Here is an 18,320-nt window from a genome sequence, read left to right as displayed (position 1 = left end):
TTGTAAAATAAAAATGTTGTAATAGAGCATTTCTGATTAACTATTATCATACAATACCAATATTACACATCATGCAATATTTGAATATTGTGAACCACTCCCAGCAATTTCAGGAATATGGTCATTAATTTGTTGCCGTGTTATCTTTGAATAATGCCATTGACTGATTTCCAAGCTCAAAGAAAGATTTTTGGACAGATCAAATCAAAGTGGAAAAAAGTGTCAATAGTTCATGTTGCTGTTGGGTATTGTACGAGGTTTGTTGTAGTTTTTCAATACAAAATGATAAATGGAGAAGTTTTATCTAGGATACAAAGTTCATATAAATGATTACTTGATATATTATACACTAATCCTTGATCTGACTCAAACATGTGTAAATTTATGTTAAGAGGATTTAGATTGAACTAGTAAATAAGGATGGATCCGGAGGAACTGAGACTTCAACAGCTCCTTCCATCATTTGCACCACTTTCTTCATTGTTGGCCTTACCAATGGATCCACCTGAATGCACCATATGGCAATCATCACATATTTCTCCACTCTCTTCATGTCATCCAATGCCTTCTCATCATTCCCAACTAACAGATCCAGTTTCCCATTGTTGTAGCAATCGTATGCCCAATCGGCCAGTATCATCTGATTCTCATATTCTACCTCCACTTCTAAATTCTTCCTGCAGCAGATGAGCTCCAGCAACACTATGCCAAAGCTGTAAACATCCACCTTGACTGTAATAGGCATGTTTCTGAACCATTCAGGCGCCACATACCCTTTAGTTCCCCGGATTCTGGTCATCGTTCGAGTCTGGTCTATCTTCAAAAGCTTGGCTATTCCAAAGTCAGAAATTCTTGCTGTCCATGTCTCATCCAGAAGGATGTTCTGTGGCTTGATATCACAGTGTATGATCTGGCTTCTGCACTCTTCATGCAAGTAAAACAACCCTCTTGCAATTCCTAATGCAATTTGCATTCTTTGGTACCTAATGGAACACAAATTAAATTATTAAATTCACCAATACCTATCGGCTTATTCTTTTAGAACAGATCGAAGTTTTTAGTTTAAACTCTGTATCAGTCATTCAACTACTATTTTAATTAAATATTCCTATCGGCTTAAGCTTTTGAGATAAGTAGTAATTTAACTGTACCAACTCGGCTTTGAACTTCCAAAAAGCAAGCTTGCTACAGAACCATAGCTCATGAATTCATATACAAGAAGCCGGTGCTCCCCCTCGTTGCAGAATCCCAGCAGTTGGACTAAATTTCTGTGATTTGTCCTGCCAATAGCACTCACTTCAGCTTTGAACTCCTGATCACCGTGTCTCTCCATGTTGTTCAACCTTTTAACCGCAACATAGATTGTATCATCAGAATATTCTAGAGACCCTTTATAAACTGTTGCAAAAGCACCACTCCCCAGCTCTTCCTTGAATCCATTTGTAGCTTTTTGCAGTTCCTCATAAGAGAAACTTCGCAAGTTCATGCCTGGCATCACTTGGTGTAGTGCTTGAAACACCTTTGGCTTCCAAAAATTGAAACGGAAAACAACCAGAAAGGCTGAAACTAGCAAAAGAAAGTTGAGGAACACCGAGCTGCTTAACAGCACTGACCCTATGAAGATCAGAGTTGACCGATCTGCCCCTGAAGGATTCAAAGTAGAATTGCCTTTCCGTATTTTGATCAGGGCTGTTCCTGCAACTTTGACATCTAACCTCCCATTTGAAAGAGGAATTTTCTTCTTCCAACACTCATCATTTCTGTAAATTGCAACCGCACAGAAGCAGTCACCCAAGCAAGCTTTCCTGCACCAATCCTCAGTTTGGCCTCTAAAATATTCATAATCAGACTCGGGCCAATCTGTGTTTGGCATGAGATGAAAGTCAAAAACATCCGTTTCTGGCAACCCTTTATCACAACTTTGAGAAAGAAAGTTTTGTTTACATCCTTTCATAACATCATCTGGATCAATGAAGGTGTATCCCTCTGGACATCGGCAACTCGGTCTCTGATCCTCACCTATCATGCAGTAGCTGTTGAACCCACAAGCTCCACCACCTGCGTCAGAATATAAATTAAACGATTAAATTCATCAATTCCTACCAATTTAAGCTTGTGGAATTAGTGGAGATATAACAACCTGTCCTTTGTCGAATTGCATTGCATATATTAGGAGGTATGAAGCTTTGCAAAGGGGACCAATTCCCAGCATTTGCAGTAGTTATGCTTTTCGGGTATACATAATGCCTAAAGATTCCATCATATTCAAGAATTGCTCTGTGATAGAATCCTTTCAAATAACCTGCAGGTGATGATATCATCTTAAGTATGCTTCCGTCATTGGCTGCAACATACATAGAGCCAGACTCATTGAAGACCACCTGAAAGCCAGCGTCTACAGTTTCACTCCACCAATAACCAGAATTAGCAGAATCCAAGGGGAAAGCTCTAGTTTGAAGCACAAGATCTCCATCCGATTGCAATGTGAACTGGAACCTGTAGAACAAGGGTGTTAAGGTAATCAAATAATCAATCACAATTATATATATATGGAAATATATTCTAACAGAACCTTCCATTAGAGTAGTTCATTTCTGCATAACGAGCAACAAGTTTGCTGCTTTTGTCCATAGTGTTTGTAGGTAATATTGTGTCAGTCGGATGATCAAAACTCTGCCAGAAAGAGACAGAGTCCTGGCTTGCCAGCACGAAGTTTCCAGTGTCAAGCATGGCTGCATAGGCAACTTCTGAACCGGAACAATCAGCTTTCCATATCTCTTTCCCAGTTGGGTGACTGAGCACAAGTTGGCCATATTGTGTAAGTTTAACAATGGATCCTCTTGGGGCTAGATTATTTCCATTGGCTGACCAGACAACAGTTTTTCAGGTATTTTGTTGAACCAGATGGCTAGTAGATACCCTCCCTCCCCAATCTGTTTGAAACCAAAAGCAAAGTCACCAGAAGAGGATGCCCAGAAAGAATCATGGTTCTGGGCAGTAAGGAATGAGCCTAAGTAGTGGTTTGCAAAGGTTTGAGCACTGGTGGAATATGGCACCGATTGAACAAGAAGCAACAAGGTGATGAGAGAACATGGTAGTTCTAAAGCCATGGCATGAAATGAAAGAGTGTTATTTTTTCATGAAAAACTTCTGCAGGAGACATCTTTTCCTCTGCCACAAGGAAAAAGAAGTACAAAGAATTGTGGGAACATTTGGTCAAAAGTAAACAGATGAACTTTTGCCGACGTGTTTTGTTTTTCATGACTATTGACTTGTCTTTATATATAATTTTGATTGATGTATGTGAGAGTTTCCTTCATTTACAGGCCAAGCAATAGTATTAATTCTACAAAATGAGTGGTTCACACCAGAGTTTGTAGGTGTATAAGGTATCTGAAGGTACCCCCGGCCGCCCTTATTTTGGACTTCTTCAAGTCAGAAGTAGACAATTTTGTAAGTCAAGATGAATATATATGACTTTGTTGTTCATAAAATGGGAACTGATTCTGTCTATGACTCTGGATGAGTAGCTAATTTCATCCAATTTTCCAACTTTTGTACGAAATTTTGATGGAACAGTTCTATATTTAATTTCATATTAAATCATAGTAAAACCCAAGAACATCTCCAATTCTCCATGTTCCTGGGAACTTCAGTAGTGCCTCTCTACATGCATGATAAGTGTTAATGATTCTCCTTCAGACAGCAAAGATTCCAACTTTCCATCACAATCATCATCAAGCAGGAGACTAGTTCCTGATTTCATACAAGTTCACTCCTGCATATCAGATAAACCAGTACAGGAGCTACTATCCTCTTCAGCCATGGCCTCAATCATGATATTTTCTGCCACATTCAAACTCTTTCGAAGAACAACTTTCTGTTGGCTAAAGCAATTCCAAAAGCAATTAATGGAAATAATAATAATAATAAAAAGACTTTTGAATGACCAAATATTGTATCTTCGTCAAAGTTTTGCATGCATTAATACCTTTCTAATTATGTTTATTCAAATACCGTTTCCAAGTGTGGTTCAGTTATGAAAGAGCTAGTCATGTAAATCTTAAATCATTACTTGTCCCAAAACTTATACTAATAAGAAGATATAAGTTTAATCCATACTAAAATTGAAAGGACACAAATTTCACGGGTTTATAAATTGTCATGTGTCCCTTTCTCACATAATTTTTTTTATTAGTATTATTAAAAATTATGTTCTTCTCACTTGATCACATAGCTGTTTTATAAAATTTCTCTAACATGGTTTAAAAGAAACTTATATCCTATAAAAGCCATATACTATAAAGATACATATAAATCCAATAAACTGAGTGATTCAATTTAGATGAAAGCCTCATTCATAATTTTTTTTGACCTAAATTCATAGATTTTAGCTTTTAAAGCCTGATTGATTCTAAGAGTTCTATTTGAAAGTACCTTTTTTTTTTTTTTTTTTTTTTTTTTTTGGGGATAATAAGAAGTGTGCCAGCTTTCAGCGTTATTATTATAACGTTTGTTCCAAGGTCGTCTTAACAGTTTATAATTAAAAACCAGAATTGAGGTTGTCGCCTTCATCAACCTCGACGTGATAAGGTTGAACCACCCATATTGTAACGATACGTTACTTTTCAGCACGATAAATCGGGCGATCCCTGTTCTGCTTATCGTGGCGAGTATACGTGTAGCCCCGACAAACTTTTGAGACTAGAGACAAGGTCCAAATACGTTTCGTTGTTTTGCATTTCGCCTTAATAGCCCCAAATCCCCTTTGCAAATCTTGACCTTCGAACAAACCCTAAAACCCCAAATTTGATCTGACCCACATCGATTCAAGGTAATGTTCCCTCAATTTTTTAATTTTACCCAATACCCAATTCCCAAATTTCTTCAAAATTCCATTTTTTTTAGATTTTTTTGGTTTAATTTCTTCAGTGTGAATGTGTGTCATGTATATAGGGTACAGAGAAGAGAGAAAATGTCTGAGGAGGAAGGAGAAGAAGTGGGTACGAAGAAGAGGAGGAGTGCCCGGATATTGGAATTGGAGGAAGAGAAGGAGAAGAAGAAGAGCAGAAACAAGGACCAAGAAGAGGCCAAAGCCAAATCCATATCCGAGGAGGAGGAGCAGCATGAGGGGGGCCCTGAAGAAGACCATGAGGAGATGGAGGAGCAATGTCCAAGTACAACGGGAGCAGCAGGAGAGGCACCCACTGTTGAAGAGGGAACACTGGAAGACGTGGCTGTTACTTTTGTTGCTTCCCCATGTCAACAGGTCTCTCTTCTATTACCCCTTACACTATTTTTTCTTTTGTTTTTTGTTTTTCTTTTTCTACTAAAGTAGAATGGTACTATTAAGTTCTCTATCCATTTTCTTGCTTTGCTGCATTGTAGCTTTGGCTTTAAAAATTATTATTTGCACACATCCTGTACATATTTTTTTATGTACACTTCCTATCTTTATGAAGCAACTATTTGGAAGAAGGAGAGGAAGCATATGAAAACCATTAAACTTGAACCCTAAAAAGAGAGGCTTTGATTAAAATGAGCTTTGTCATGTAGCATTTACATCACCGCTGATGGTTTCTTTGTGAAACATTTTTTTTATATATATAAATAATCAAGATATCATTAAAAGTGTAGAGCGCCCCCATTTACATAGGAAGTATACAAGAAAAACTATATAGCTAGTAGGGGCAAAAAGAACAAGAAAATAATTTTTATTAGCATCATAAGGTGGTAAGGAGTAAATCATGTTTATTAGCATTTGCTCAAATGGCATGCCCTTTCTTGAAAAACAGAGTGAAGGTTGTGGGTCCTAAATCTATTGGGTATATGTGATTTACCGAAAAAGGAAATTACATGGGTTCTTGTTTTGTAAGTAAATGATGACTGTTATCGTAGTTGGTCACACTAATTATAATGATGTCGGCTGGGTTTTCTGAGTCTGTTCAAATTAGATGAATGAGCTTATCAATAATATCATTTTTTGTTTCTCTAAATGAATAATTAAATTTTTTTGATGAATTAAATAACGGCTGATGTAAATGTTGGATGGTTTCTACATAATTGTGTTGCTGATCATGCTCAAGGCTCTTAATTTCTTTTTGCCTCTTCATTTTGTTCGGGTTATTTGGTTCTTAGTTCGGTATGTCAGAATATATATATATTTGGTGAAAAATTGGATGAATATGTGTGAATTTTGTTATGTATCCTGTCATTTAGTAATGGAGATGATGATGTTGATCATGGTATGAATTGTTGGTTATGGTTGTTTAGGTTTGGAGAATGGCATGGAGATGTGATACATTGTTCTTTAACATTTGACCTCCATCGAATCGTGGATACCAACCTTAAATTCAAGTCCTCATCAAGAATCATAGTCATACTAGGGTGTTTATGCATACGTTGCAAATGGTTCTTGAATTGTCTAACAGTGGGCAGTTCAGGGCTGTAGTGATTTGTTAGCATGTTCTTTTCTGAAGTACCTCAAGATTTTTCCCTTGGATTCTGGGATTTTTGAAGTTTGAAGAAAAAACAATCAATCTACTCATTGCAATGTGGCATATGAAGCATTGCACATGCTTCAATAGGTTCAATTACATCTTGTATGTGTTCAGGCCTCATAGACATGTAATTGATGTTGCCATTTGTTTACTCTTTTGTATAGAACATTATGGATGCATCCCAGCAGGGTCATATGGACACTCAGTCTGACCAGCCACTTACTGACTCTTCCATGCATACGCCCTGTCCTGCGAAGTCATCAGAGCCATCAGAGCTCTCAGTGGACACGCTAACACCATCAGAAAGTATAAAATTACAATTCACTTATTTTCGTTATATATATGGGTTTATTATGTCCCTTTTTAGGTTTTTTCTTTTTTTCTTTTTCCTTTTACTCTGGTCTAATGTTGTTATGCTGAATACTTGTCAGCGTCCTCTTCTATCAGAAAGAAAGGACGAGGGCCTGCAAAAGGCTTGAAGTTGGCTAAGAGAGCACAAGAAACAAGTGATGGAAAGTTGGATATTGAGTTCTCAGACATGTCTGATTCAGCAGTGGGGCCAAATCAGCGGATGTTTGTGGATGAGGTGGTCCAACAGATGAGAGTGCATACACCACTTAATGTTAAGAAGTGGGCGGAAGTACCACAGGAGGCAAAAGATAACATTGTTTCAGGTGTGTTGGTAAGTAAGAAAAATATATGATTTTCGTTAACTAATATATCTTTTTTTTTAAAAAAAAGAAAAAGAAAAAGAAAGAAAAAAAAAGGTACTTTTATTTGATATGATAGTCTAATGTGTTTTCCTTGATTTGTCATTTCAGCGCCGGTGGAGAATCCCAGATTCACCCTTGCGAAGAGCCAGCATATTAAAGTTGGCAAATCGGAGATACCGGGGTTGGCGAGCAAAACTCTCCAAGGACTACAGTAAGTATGATAATGATGAGGACCGCAGGCAGAACCGGCCTAAAGAGGTCTCAGAGAAGCAATGGGAGTCTCTTATTACGTACTTTGGTACTGATGAATTTAAGGTAAAATTCTCCCTTTACTTTCAGGTATAATTCACAGGATTGCTTATATGGATTTTGTACACTGCATTGACTACCTGCATATTTTCATCCTATGTAGACCATTAGTGATAGAAATAAAGAAAATCGATCAAAACAAAAGACGGGCAAAATCACCGGCAGCAAGTCTTTTGCGGCTGTGAGTTACGATGCAGTGAGTAGAAAAATTAATGACAAAAGTAACTATTTATGTTTTACCTTTGTTTTAATTTGTTACTTAATTGTTTGTTAACAACAATACAGCGGGATCCTGTGACCGGTCAGCAGCCTAATGAATACAGGACATGGCTTCTGTGCCATCGTCATCCTGATGGCTCATGGAGTGATGAAACTGCACGACAGATTTATGTAAGTAAAAGTTTCATACTATGCTTATATTTCTCAGTTTTGTATGTCTTTTGGTTGATGTGTGTTTGGGGATGTAGGAGCGAGTTACCGAGTTAATTACTCAGCAGTCACAGCAAGAGGGGGAGCCGCTCTCGCCATCAAACGAGGATGAATTGTTTCAGTCGGTACTCGGTTCCAGACCAGTCCACCTACGAGGCCAGAGACGTGGGTTGAGCCAGGCGCAGAAACTGGCAACTGTTGAGGTTCAAATGGAGCGTGATGCCCTTGAAGAGAAGCTTGGCGAGATGAAGCAGAAGTTGCAGGAGGAAAGTGCAGCACGGACCGTGATACAGGCACAACTTCAGGCGGAGAGTGCAGCACGTGCTGAGATGGAGGCACGATTGCAGGCAGAGAGTGCAGCACGGACAGCGATGGAGGCACGACTGCGTGCAGAGTTTATGGTTGCCCTTGATAGCATACGATCTCAAGCTTCTTCTAGCAGTGTAAGTTCCAAGATTAATATTTTATTTTGATCGTCGTTTACCAAAAGAGAAATTAGGATAATACTAGTAAGTTCAAGATAACTCAAATATATATATATATATTCATTGTGACGGAGGCCTAAAATGGGCTGGTTAAACCTTGGGTAGTCCATGAGCCTCAGATCGATTTGCTAAAAAAGTTTGAACAGCTAAAGGGCCTGCAAGAGACAACAAGCAGGCTTGATCATACTCTAATTAAAGGTAAAACAAGTTCGCAAGGGCATTTTGTAATAGTGAGTACAAAATTATCTTCTTTCATTTTGTAATAGTGAGAGAATCACCTTTTTATTCTAAATGGTTACCAAACACGTACATGGTCTTCTCCCCAGTCATCCTAATTAGTGTCTGTATGCGAGTGTCCATATTTATGCACATAGAGACAGGATTTGAAAAGAAAATGCCCCATACTTATGGATAACTTGATATACTTACGAAAGGAGCTACATATGAGTTTGCTTCATAAAACATGAAAAATAATTTGGACTAACTACTGGAGACTAGTTTTCTATTTGCTCAGAACTTGCATACGCTAAGGGAAAGTTCCTATCCTGGTTTAGAGTTGCCATGGACATTAAATTCCCTGTTGGATCAATGAGGTTATTGATCATTACTATCTAGGTCAGGCTTCATATGGTTTGTTGCTCTGATTTTGCAACATATGTGATGGATGATATATAGAAAGAGGCAAGTGCCCATTTAGCAGTGATGTCCTCAGATATTTTGAAGAAAATGGTTGACTTAATAAGTGAGCGCATTACGTTTGTTTTCAGTCCATTAGATGTCACTCATCATTTGTGTATCTGACCATTTGATTTTTGCCTTTGAGAGAGGTCTATGATTTGTTGACAAATTACACATCAATCAAGCTATTTTAATTGCATTTTGGAACATTCTCCATAGGAATATTTCATCTTTATTTTTCATTGTCAATAAGGGTTGAATTACATGAAGCAAGTAGAATGACTTTGTTTTGTTAAGGGTCATTAACAACTATAGTGTATAAATATAGTTGGTGTGACCCTAAAATTAAGTCCCACATTGAGTAGGTGAATTGTGAAGGTGTTGTATGGATCCTAAGTTCCATATTGATCAAGTCTCACATTGGGTGAATGTATTGTGAACGTGTTGCATGGGTGTCAAGTCGTTATGTGAGATTTGGCTATCTGAGTTTGTTGACAAATCGTTATGTGAGATTTGGCTTTGTAAGTTTTTATTTTATTTTTATTTTTATTTTTATATGTAATGCAATGCATATCAAAGAGTGCAGAGGGGTGCAACCCTAGTATACGGAAAGTATACAAGAGAATGCCCAAGTAGAAGAAGAAAAAAGTACAAGAAGAGATTTGGCTATATAAGTGATTTTAGGGTGCTCCAATTGTAACTTTAACTAGTCTTTTTAGGGTATTTCTTTGGATTGTGATGGTGCTGGAGTGGAGATGTTGATTATGGTGAAAGGAAGGTTGTAATTGTGATGGCTGCAATGGAAGCTTAGTTTAAATCAATAAATGTTCAACCATTTTTTTGTTTTTGTTTTTCCCCTCAGAAACACAATCAGCAGTGAAGGAAAGCGCCACGGTTTCAAGTTTAATTACCTGAGGAGTTCCTCTTCGCTTCACCCGCACTTGGGCTTTATGGAAACCTCTACATGGGCAAGCCAGCTTGTGTTTTTTTTACTGCTATTCCTGGTACGTAGCCCAATCATAGATGTAGGCCTCCCTGGCCAAGCTTTAAGTTACTACACGTGTAGGAACTCTTATCAAAGTTTATTAATGCAGTATATATGTTGTATGAACTGTGAGCACATTCAGTGTATAATTGCAGTCTTGTTGTTCTGGAAAAACTCTGTGCATATCTGGTTGAGTGCTAAGCTTGTAGTATGGATGGAACAATTTTCATTCTTATGCTGGTAAACTTGTATAATCAGGATTCAGGAGGCTTTTGGAGCCTTAAAAGTGTATCCTTTGAGTGAGTGAATGCTTGCAACTTATGCTATTGGGGTCATATACTGATGTGTAAACAAGAGATAAACGGTACTGCTGCCCTAGCTTTCAATTTTTACAAACAATGGATAACTGGACCTACTGGCAACTTTGATCATTGAAATGGGAGTTATATTGTGAGACATAATTCAATTTTTGAATTGCATGGCTCCTGGAAAATCATGGAACAAGTCTACTACAATTACAACAGCTTCTAACACAGAGCAAAGCAAACTAGCAGCTACAATGGTCCTACAAGTACAATATATAAACATCCAGCCATGATGGATTGGTAAATGAAGAAAGACAGCCAACAATCGGAGCTTTTAGCTAATGGAAGAAAATGGGCATGGACTTGGGGGAACAGGAACTTGAACGATTCCTTCAAGCATAAGCATCACCTTCTTCATAGTGGGTCTCAGAGAGGGGTTTTCTTGAAGGCAACAAATGGCAACCATCAAAAACCTGTCCAGCTTCTTCACGTCATTGAGGGCTTCTCGATCATCTTCAACTAGAAGATCCAGTCTGCCTTGCTGATAGCAGTCAAAGGCCCAATCAGTTAGAATACCCCTCTCTCCTCCAGCCTCCATATCCACATTTCTTCGACAGCAAATGATCTCTAGCAGCACGACACCGAAACTATAGACATCAACCTTCACAGTGACTGGTGAGGTCCTAAACCACTCAGGTGCAACGTACCCCTTGGTACCTCTAATGTCAGTTTTGGTCTGGCTTTGATTCATCAACAAAAGCTTTGCCAATCCAAAGTCCGAGATGCGAGCACTGTAATACTCATCAAGAAGTATATTTTGCGGCTTTATATCGCAATGAATAATCTGGCTGCTGCATTCTTCATGCAAGTAGATTAGTCCTCTCGCAACCTCGACCGCAATATTAGTCCTCTGGGTCCAGCTGGGTTTGAAATCCCCAAAAAGGAAGCTAGCTAAAGTGCCATTTCTCAAGAACTCATACACCAGCATACGATGCTGTCCCTCAGTGCAGTACCCAAGCAGCCGGACCAAATTCTTGTGATGCGTTTTGCCTATCACATTCACTTCAGTTTTGAATTCCTTGTCGCTGTCTTCAAACACTCTGTCTAACCTCTTGACAGCAATAGCACCGTTTTCTACTTCCCCTCTATAAACAATACCGCAGGAACCTCTTCCTAGTTCTTCCTTGAACCCATTTGTAGCCTCCATCATCTCTTTGTAGGTAAATTGGCGCAAATTCCTTTCCACAACACCATCATCTAGGTGACTGATTCTTTTGAGCTTCTTTTTGTAATAGTACAAAATACCCAAACCAAATGCACCTACAAATAAGAGATTCACAAACACAGAAGTACCTAGTAGGACTGACACCACAATAATCAGAGTGTCTTGGTCTTTTGTTGCCTCCGGAACCTGACGCTGCCAATAGGTTTGCCAAATGGTATTGGTTTTTCTTACCTTAAGGAAAGCAGTCCCCTTGGTTTCCCTATCGTGTCTTCCATTATTGAGCGGTAGCTTCTTCTTCCAACACTTGTTGCCTTTATATTCGACTGCAACGCAGTGGCAATCCTGCAAGCAAGATGCTTTGCAGTTCTCCACATCATAATACCTAAACGACTCGAATTCATTGTAAGGCCAATCAGTGTTTTGTAGCTCCACTAATTTGTATGAAGCAGCTTCTTGTGGAGTTTTCCCATCTTCTTCACAGCCTTGTATGGAATCAGGTTTGCAGGTGCCGTACAGATCATTTTCAGTCAAAGAAAACCCTGGTGGGCAATTACAACTCGGCCTTCGATCATTCCCGATTGAGCAGATACTGTTATTTCCACAAGGCCCGCTACCCACGCCAGTTGTTAAATCGTGGCAAATATTATCTGGTATGCGTCGAATTACTGTCCAGCAATCGTTGGCAGTGGGATTCTTTGGGTGCTGACTAATGGTGAAAACGCCATCAAAATTAAGAGTTGCTTTGTGATAGTAGCTTGTAGCAGGGTCTTTAGCATAGTACTCTTCTGTAATGTAGTATCTCTCTCCACTCTTTCTTTCTATGTATAGGTAACCAGAGTCATGGAAGATCACTCTGTAACCAGAATTTGAATCATTGGCAGAATCAGAAGTCTCACTAATATAGTATGCACCACCATCATTATAGCTGCTGACCATATTTATGGGATTGAGCACAGCATTTCCCTGTGAAAGCAAGCGAAACTGGAACCTTCCCTGTGAGAAGTTCTTTCTTTGTCGGGAAGAAAGAACCCCACCTCTCTCCATTATTTGAGTAGGCAACAATGTATCAGTAGGATATTTGAAGCTCTCCCACAAGTTGTCAGAATTTTCATCTACAACCAAGAGGTTGCCTGTATCGTGCAGTATTATGCCGTAAGCAACTGCACCCCTTGTGAATTGCGATCTCCATATCTCTCCACCCTGAGGATTGTAGAGTGCTAGCCCACGGTCAGAAGTTAGCTCAACTTTGGATCCTCTTGGCGCAGGATTGTCTCCATTTGCATACCAAACTATAGTTTTGTCTGGTATTTTGTTAAACCATATGGCGAGCAAGAAGTGATCCTCACTGCCAAGTTGGTGAAACCCGAAAGCAAAATCACCAGAATTGGAAAGCCATGGAGCAGCCGCATCATCTGCAGTGAGATAGTACCCTTCACGTACACTTATATTACGATTTTGTGCAACAACAAAAATGGGCAGCAAGAGGAGAAAGAAGACAAGGTGAAAAACATTAACACAAGGCATTGTGAGAATTGTTTGGATTCATACAATGATCACATGAATGAAAATAAATTTAAGGAACATTCACGACGATGTTGTTCCGGCATTTCATTCAATTTTTTGATAAAGTCAACAGTAGCCGGACCCCAGCAACTAGTGAAAAGAAGGACCATTAATCTAATTGGACAGGACCAAGTTGGTTTCCAAGTCTTCCCTGAAGTTTCCGTCCACTCATTTCACTCTCAAGTCTCAACTATTTTAGACCCTTACCACTTGACCCAATCTGATTGGCGTCGTTTTACTCTCGATCATTAAAATTTGTTTACAAAAAATGGCGATCACACTGAAGCATTAAAATTTTCTACATTTAGAAGTCAATGATGCTACGCTGGCAAACACGCGGAAAGTTCAATGGGACTGACTGTAATGTGACTTGTCAGGATTGGGATTACTATTGGGTGCAGCAGGGACGAAAACATTGACAATCTTTGGTAGTTTTGGGGGAAGGGAAGACATTGACAATATGGTAATAGTTTGAAGGAATATGTGAACTTTTTCATATTCTTTTCATTATAATATCATCAAAACCCTGAACTTTTCTAGGCCAGTGTGGCCATGGCCCCCCAACCCAGTCAGTCAACGGAAACATATTCGAAGTCCACCAAAGACTTCCCAACTTCTCATCTTGCCGCCCATTCAATAATTCCCAAGAGTTTCTGTCCTTTTAAGAGTTTCGATCGCGGTTTGTAATTATATGATTTTTGTGGTTTGGGGAAGATTTTGGAACCTTTTCAGTTATGTTCTTCGTCTTGGATCATTTGGTTGTGCCATCTTTGACACACCAAGTCTTATCGCCTTGATTAGCAGCCAATTTTCTTGGTCTTCACACTAAGAAAATATAGGTCAGAGTCATTCATTTGATGCGTTGCCTCTTTTTTTTTTTTGTTTACCTGCTCTATTTCGGTGGTTTAGAATATTTTTGTTTGGGTTGCCCAGCCTTTAGCTTGTATTTGTTGTTTCTTACTTATATAAAAATAAATAAATAATTCCCAAGTGAGAGTAGCAATAAGCAAAAACAGAGAAATAATTTTTCTGTCAAATTCAGTCACACTCACACTTTGTGCATAAAATAATGTTGTTGTAATGTCTGTGTACATATATGTATACGTAGTTATACTATAAGATTATACTGACAATATTGTGGAAGTATATATTGGTATATTTTATGAGAGTTTTTGTAGAAATTGATAAACTAGGGTTTTGATGATATTATAATGAAAAGAATATGAAAAAGTTCACATATTCCTTCAAACTATTACCATATTGTCAATGTCTTCCCTTCCCCCAAAACTACCAAAGATTGTCAATGTTTTAAGGTCAGCAAAGAACAAAACGACATTCACAATTTTTTAATAAGAAAAAATATCTTTATAAATTTGAAAAATAATAAAATATTTATATATTAGCAATTATAACCGAACATTTTAAAATACAAAAATGGGTAACCGAACCGAAAGGCAAGTTACTGGTTGGCCAAGGGGGTGGTCTGGCCACCCCCAAAAGGCCAAAAAAAAAAAAAAAAAAAAAAAAAAAGGGGGGGGGGGGGGGGGGGGGAGGGGTCGAACCACCCCCATACCGACCAATGGGGTGGCTCCAGCCACCCCAATCTCTTTCTCCGTTTTTTTTTTTTTTTTTTTCAGTTTTTTAATATTTTTCTTTTTTTTTTTAAAGAACAAAAAAAAAAAAAATCATTTTTTAAAGGATGGTATTGTAGCTGAAACAATTCCAACTATAGTGCCGTTCCGCGCCGTTAGCAAACGGGGCCATAGATGTACATGAGCTGTATTGCCTATTTTCAAAGGTTGCAGGTGTAGTTTTGGCAGACATATGTGACTTGTATCCGTAGTTCAAATGTTGTTTAAAGCGAGGCTGAAGGGCACTTCATTCATTTTTGAAAATTATCATTCTTGAATAACTTATCACGCACGATTGAACATGTTAAGGGACGTAAATTCTGCAGGTCATGGTTTGACTAGAGAAGCCATAAAATGTCATAGATCAGGTTTGATTAGGCTTTGTTTGAACATTTGGTATTGTAATCGGGGAGCAATTTACCCTGATTGATGTTTACACCAACATGCGCGCATTTGTAGAGAACAGAATTATGTGGATGTCGCACAACACAAACTTAAGTCTAAATTACTTACATAAGATTACAAAACAGAGTAAATGCTTAACAAAAAGCGACTGTAAATCTTTACATGGGGAGTGATAAATGCTGGTTGCAACCTCCTTATCCAATGGGAGATGGACATGGTGGAATGGGTACATCAACAACTCCTTCAAGCATATGCGTAACCTTCCTCATAGTGGGTCTAAGAGATGGTCCTTCTTGAATACACCAAATGGCAATCTTCACAAACCTCTCCACCTTCTCCATGTCATCCATGGCATCCCTGTCATATTCTACCAGAACATCTAATGTTCCTTCTCCAAAGCAATCATAAGCCCAATATGTTAAAATTGTTTTGTCCTCCTCGCCAGACTCCATATCCACGCTTCTTCGACAACAAATGATCTCTAGCAGCATGACACCAAAGCTGTACACATCAACTTTAGCTGTGATTGCCATGTTCCTAAACCATTTGGGCGCAACATACCCTTTTGTTCCTCTAATGGCAGTATGCGTTTGGCTCTGATCCATCATCAAAAGCTTTGCTAATCCAAAGTCAGAAATTCGGGCATTGTAATATTCATCGAGCAGTATGTTCCGAGGCTTTATGTCGCAATGGATAATCTGAGTGCTGCACTCTTCATGTAAATACAAGAGTCCTCTCGCAAGCCCAAAAGCAATTTGGATTCTTTGCTCCCAATTTGGTTTCAAGTCTCCAAAAAGGAAACCTGCTAAAGTTCCATGGCTCAAGAACTCGTACACCAGTAACCGTTGCACACCCTCCTCACAGAATCCAAGCAGTCTTACCAGATTTTTGTGATGTGTCTTACCAATAATTTCCACTTCAGCTTTAAATTCCATCTCTTTCTCTTGTGCAGCGCTATTTAACTTCTTTACAGCCACAAGGAAGACATTAGAACCCATCTTTATTGCTCCTTTGCAAACAATACCGAAAGTTCCTTTCCCAGTTCTTCCTCGAACCCATCTGTAGCTTCTTGAAGCTGTTTGTATGTAAACGAACGCAAATTCATTTCCAGCACACTACCATTATGCGTAGAGTTAATTTTTTTAATTTTCTTTTGGTAAATGAATAAAAAACCAAGACAAGTAGTGCTAATCAATATAAATTTAACAAAAACAGAGCAACCCAGAAGCACTGACACTGCCAGTATCAAACCGTCCTGGTCCTTCTTCTTTGGCACTGGCTCATTGCCTGGACCAGGCGGTGTGGAATTGTCTTTCCTAACTTTGATGAAAGCCGTGCCAGTAAAACTACTGATGAATCTCCCATTCGACAATGGTAGCTTCTTCTTCCAACAGGTATCGCCATTTTTGAATATGGAAACAGCACACATACAATCTTGCAAGCAAGAATTTATGCAATTTTCTTCAGTAAAAGGCTTCAACTTACCGTAATCGGCCGATTCTGGAAAATCAGTATTATTTAGTACCTCTAGATAATATAGATCCTTTTTGGCACTAACTTCATCTTCTTCGCATCCTTGTATGAAGTCTGGCTTGCAGCTTCCGTAGGGATCATTTGGATCGAGTAACGAATACCCTTTTGGGCATTCACATCTTGGCCTTTTATCTGGTTTGAGGTTGCAGACGCTGTTATTCCCACAAGCACCAGGACCTTCATCAACAAGAATAGCCGTGCAAATATTATCTGGTATAACCCAAATAGGGTCCCAGCTTCGATTGCCCGTGGAAGTCTTTGGGTGAGAATACAGAGTGAAAACTCCCTCAAACTCGAGAGTTGCTCTGAAACAGGAATTCCCAGTTCTGATAAGTTCGTCATTGTCTTTGAGATTGATACGTTCGTTATTCTGTTTGAGGATTTCGATGTAGCCTGACCTATTGAAGACCAATTGCCTACCGGGACTTGATGCATTAGAATCACCAGCGATGCTGTCTTTTTCAAAATACGGTTTAGAAGGCAGATTTATGGTATTGAGCACAACATTAGAATCACCAACGACACGTAGCTGGAACCGTCCTTTGGAGAAGTTGGTCTCTGATTGTCTTGAAGATAAGACCCTTCCCCTTTGCATGATCTGTGTAGGCAAGATGGTATCAGTTGGATTCTTGAAGCTTTCCCATAGATTGTCAAAGTTGGTATCTTTGAGCACAAAGTTTCCTGTATCGTTCATTACACCATAGGCAACAACACCAGTAAGGGCCTGAGACGCCCATAACTCTTCGCCTTGAGGGCTAGTAAGCACGAGTCCACCATCAGTTATCTTCACTTCGGATCCCCTTGGAGCAAGCTGAGCTGCATTTGCGTACCAAACTATGGTTCTGTCAGGTATCTTGTCATACCATATAGAAAGCAGGAAGAAATCTGAGTTGTTGTGTTGGCGAAATCCCAAGGCAAAATCACCAGAAGGTGAAAGCCATGAAGAGTTGTCAGCTGCAGGGAGAGAATTTCCCACAGTAATGTTGCCATTAGTTTGAGCAACAGCAGAAGTTGGTAGCAGAAGTAGCAAGAAAAACAGAGTATGAGCAAGAGAAAAAGCCATTGCCAGAAGAAATTAGCCTCATACAATTTGCAACATAAAAGTGGGGATAGATGGGTGTAAACAGAGCACTGTGCCTAGAGTATAAATAATTGTAGCTCAAGCGAAACTCTTCCTTGGTCAAACATGCACGGACCAGTACTGTCTTGTTCTTGTTTTTTTTCTTCTTAATCTTCGTTTAGCGAAGGCTTACACATGCCTCCGGCACGCCATTTGGAGGCCTTTTGGGCTGTAAAGCTATTTGGCCAAGACATTCGAGCAATAGTGCAAGCAGAATCCAAGGGAGAAAGACATACAATATGACAACTGAAATAGGACAAATTCTGAATCATAGTCATGATAAACTATCAAAATACTTCCAAAAGATGATGGCAGCTTGCTAATGGTTAAAGATCGATGGAAGTTGTTCACAAAGTTTGAATTGGACCACTTTGGCGCTTTAATACAAAGCAATGAAATTAAAATGCACACTTCAAATATTAAGAAAAATAAAGAAATG

The 18,320-nt window shown here is 38.9% G+C and overlaps 4 protein-coding genes and 1 pseudogene across 4 annotated transcripts; 1 reads left to right on the top strand and 4 right to left on the bottom strand.

Moving 5' to 3' along the window:
- Nucleotides 1-361: 361 nt before the first annotated feature.
- On the bottom strand, nt 362-2,872 carry LOC132163721 (G-type lectin S-receptor-like serine/threonine-protein kinase LECRK3). Its single transcript, XM_059574094.2, has 4 exons — nt 2,573-2,872; nt 2,141-2,496; nt 1,152-2,058; nt 362-983 (listed from the first exon to the last, which is right to left on the bottom strand). Exons 1-4 carry the CDS (start codon nt 2,728-2,730, stop codon nt 398-400), a joined length of 2,007 nt encoding a protein of 668 aa, XP_059430077.2. The 5' UTR covers nt 2,731-2,872; the 3' UTR covers nt 362-397.
- A 1,759-nt stretch (nt 2,873-4,631) lies between these two features.
- Nucleotides 4,632-10,327, top strand: LOC132164712 (uncharacterized). The gene is made up of 9 exons (XM_059575264.2): nt 4,632-4,834; nt 4,957-5,269; nt 6,665-6,806; nt 6,932-7,182; nt 7,322-7,528; nt 7,626-7,718; nt 7,808-7,912; nt 7,990-8,394; nt 9,977-10,327. The coding sequence occupies exons 2-9, from the start codon at nt 4,976-4,978 to the stop codon at nt 9,992-9,994; spliced, it is 1,515 nt and encodes a 504-aa protein (XP_059431247.1). The 5' UTR covers nt 4,632-4,834; nt 4,957-4,975; the 3' UTR covers nt 9,995-10,327.
- A 132-nt stretch (nt 10,328-10,459) lies between these two features.
- Nucleotides 10,460-13,211, bottom strand: LOC132163315 (G-type lectin S-receptor-like serine/threonine-protein kinase RLK1 pseudogene; annotated as a pseudogene).
- A 2,205-nt stretch (nt 13,212-15,416) lies between these two features.
- Nucleotides 15,417-16,116, bottom strand: LOC132164623 (G-type lectin S-receptor-like serine/threonine-protein kinase LECRK2). The gene has a single exon (XM_088519227.1). It carries the CDS (start codon nt 15,834-15,836, stop codon nt 15,423-15,425), a length of 414 nt encoding a protein of 137 aa, XP_088375353.1. The 5' UTR covers nt 15,837-16,116; the 3' UTR covers nt 15,417-15,422.
- Nucleotides 16,117-16,228: 112 nt separating this feature from the next.
- On the bottom strand, nt 16,229-17,824 carry LOC148583947 (G-type lectin S-receptor-like serine/threonine-protein kinase RLK1). The gene is made up of 2 exons (XM_088519059.1): nt 16,442-17,824; nt 16,229-16,303 (listed from the first exon to the last, which is right to left on the bottom strand). Exons 1-2 carry the CDS (start codon nt 17,822-17,824, stop codon nt 16,229-16,231), a joined length of 1,458 nt encoding a protein of 485 aa, XP_088375185.1.
- Between the last annotated feature and the right edge of the window lie 496 nt (nt 17,825-18,320).

This window comes from Corylus avellana, chromosome 8 (genome assembly GCF_965113065.1).
Source record: "Corylus avellana chromosome 8, dhCorAvel1.hap1.2, whole genome shotgun sequence".
NCBI lineage: Eukaryota > Viridiplantae > Streptophyta > Magnoliopsida > Fagales > Betulaceae > Corylus > Corylus avellana.
The sequence above is the reverse complement of the archived record's forward strand: the minus strand, read 5'-3'. Positions and strand labels throughout refer to the sequence as shown.

Coding starts and splice junctions, on each gene's coding strand:
- LOC132164623 (XM_088519227.1), bottom strand. CDS start 15,836: ATGATGGATCAGAGCCAAACGCATACTGCCATTAGAGGAACAAAAGGG.
- LOC148583947 (XM_088519059.1), bottom strand. CDS start 17,824: ATGGCTTTTTCTCTTGCTCATACTCTGTTTTTCTTGCTACTTCTGCTA. Junction 16,304..16,441: donor CAGTGCTTCTGGGTTGCTCT/GTTTTTGTTAAA, acceptor ACATACAAACAG/CTTCAAGAAGCTACAGATGG.
- LOC132163721 (XM_059574094.2), bottom strand. CDS start 2,730: ATGCTTGACACTGGAAACTTCGTGCTGGCAAGCCAGGACTCTGTCTCT. Junction 2,497..2,572: donor ATGAACTACTCTAATGGAAG/GTTCTGTTAGAA, acceptor CTTGTTCTACAG/GTTCCAGTTCACATTGCAAT. Junction 2,059..2,140: donor TGCAATTCGACAAAGGACAG/GTTGTTATATCT, acceptor ATTCTGACGCAG/GTGGTGGAGCTTGTGGGTTC.
- LOC132164712 (XM_059575264.2), top strand. CDS start 4,976: ATGTCTGAGGAGGAAGGAGAAGAAGTGGGTACGAAGAAGAGGAGGAGT. Junction 6,807..6,931: donor CACGCTAACACCATCAGAAA/GTATAAAATTAC, acceptor AATACTTGTCAG/CGTCCTCTTCTATCAGAAAG. Junction 7,183..7,321: donor ACATTGTTTCAGGTGTGTTG/GTAAGTAAGAAA, acceptor TTGTCATTTCAG/CGCCGGTGGAGAATCCCAGA.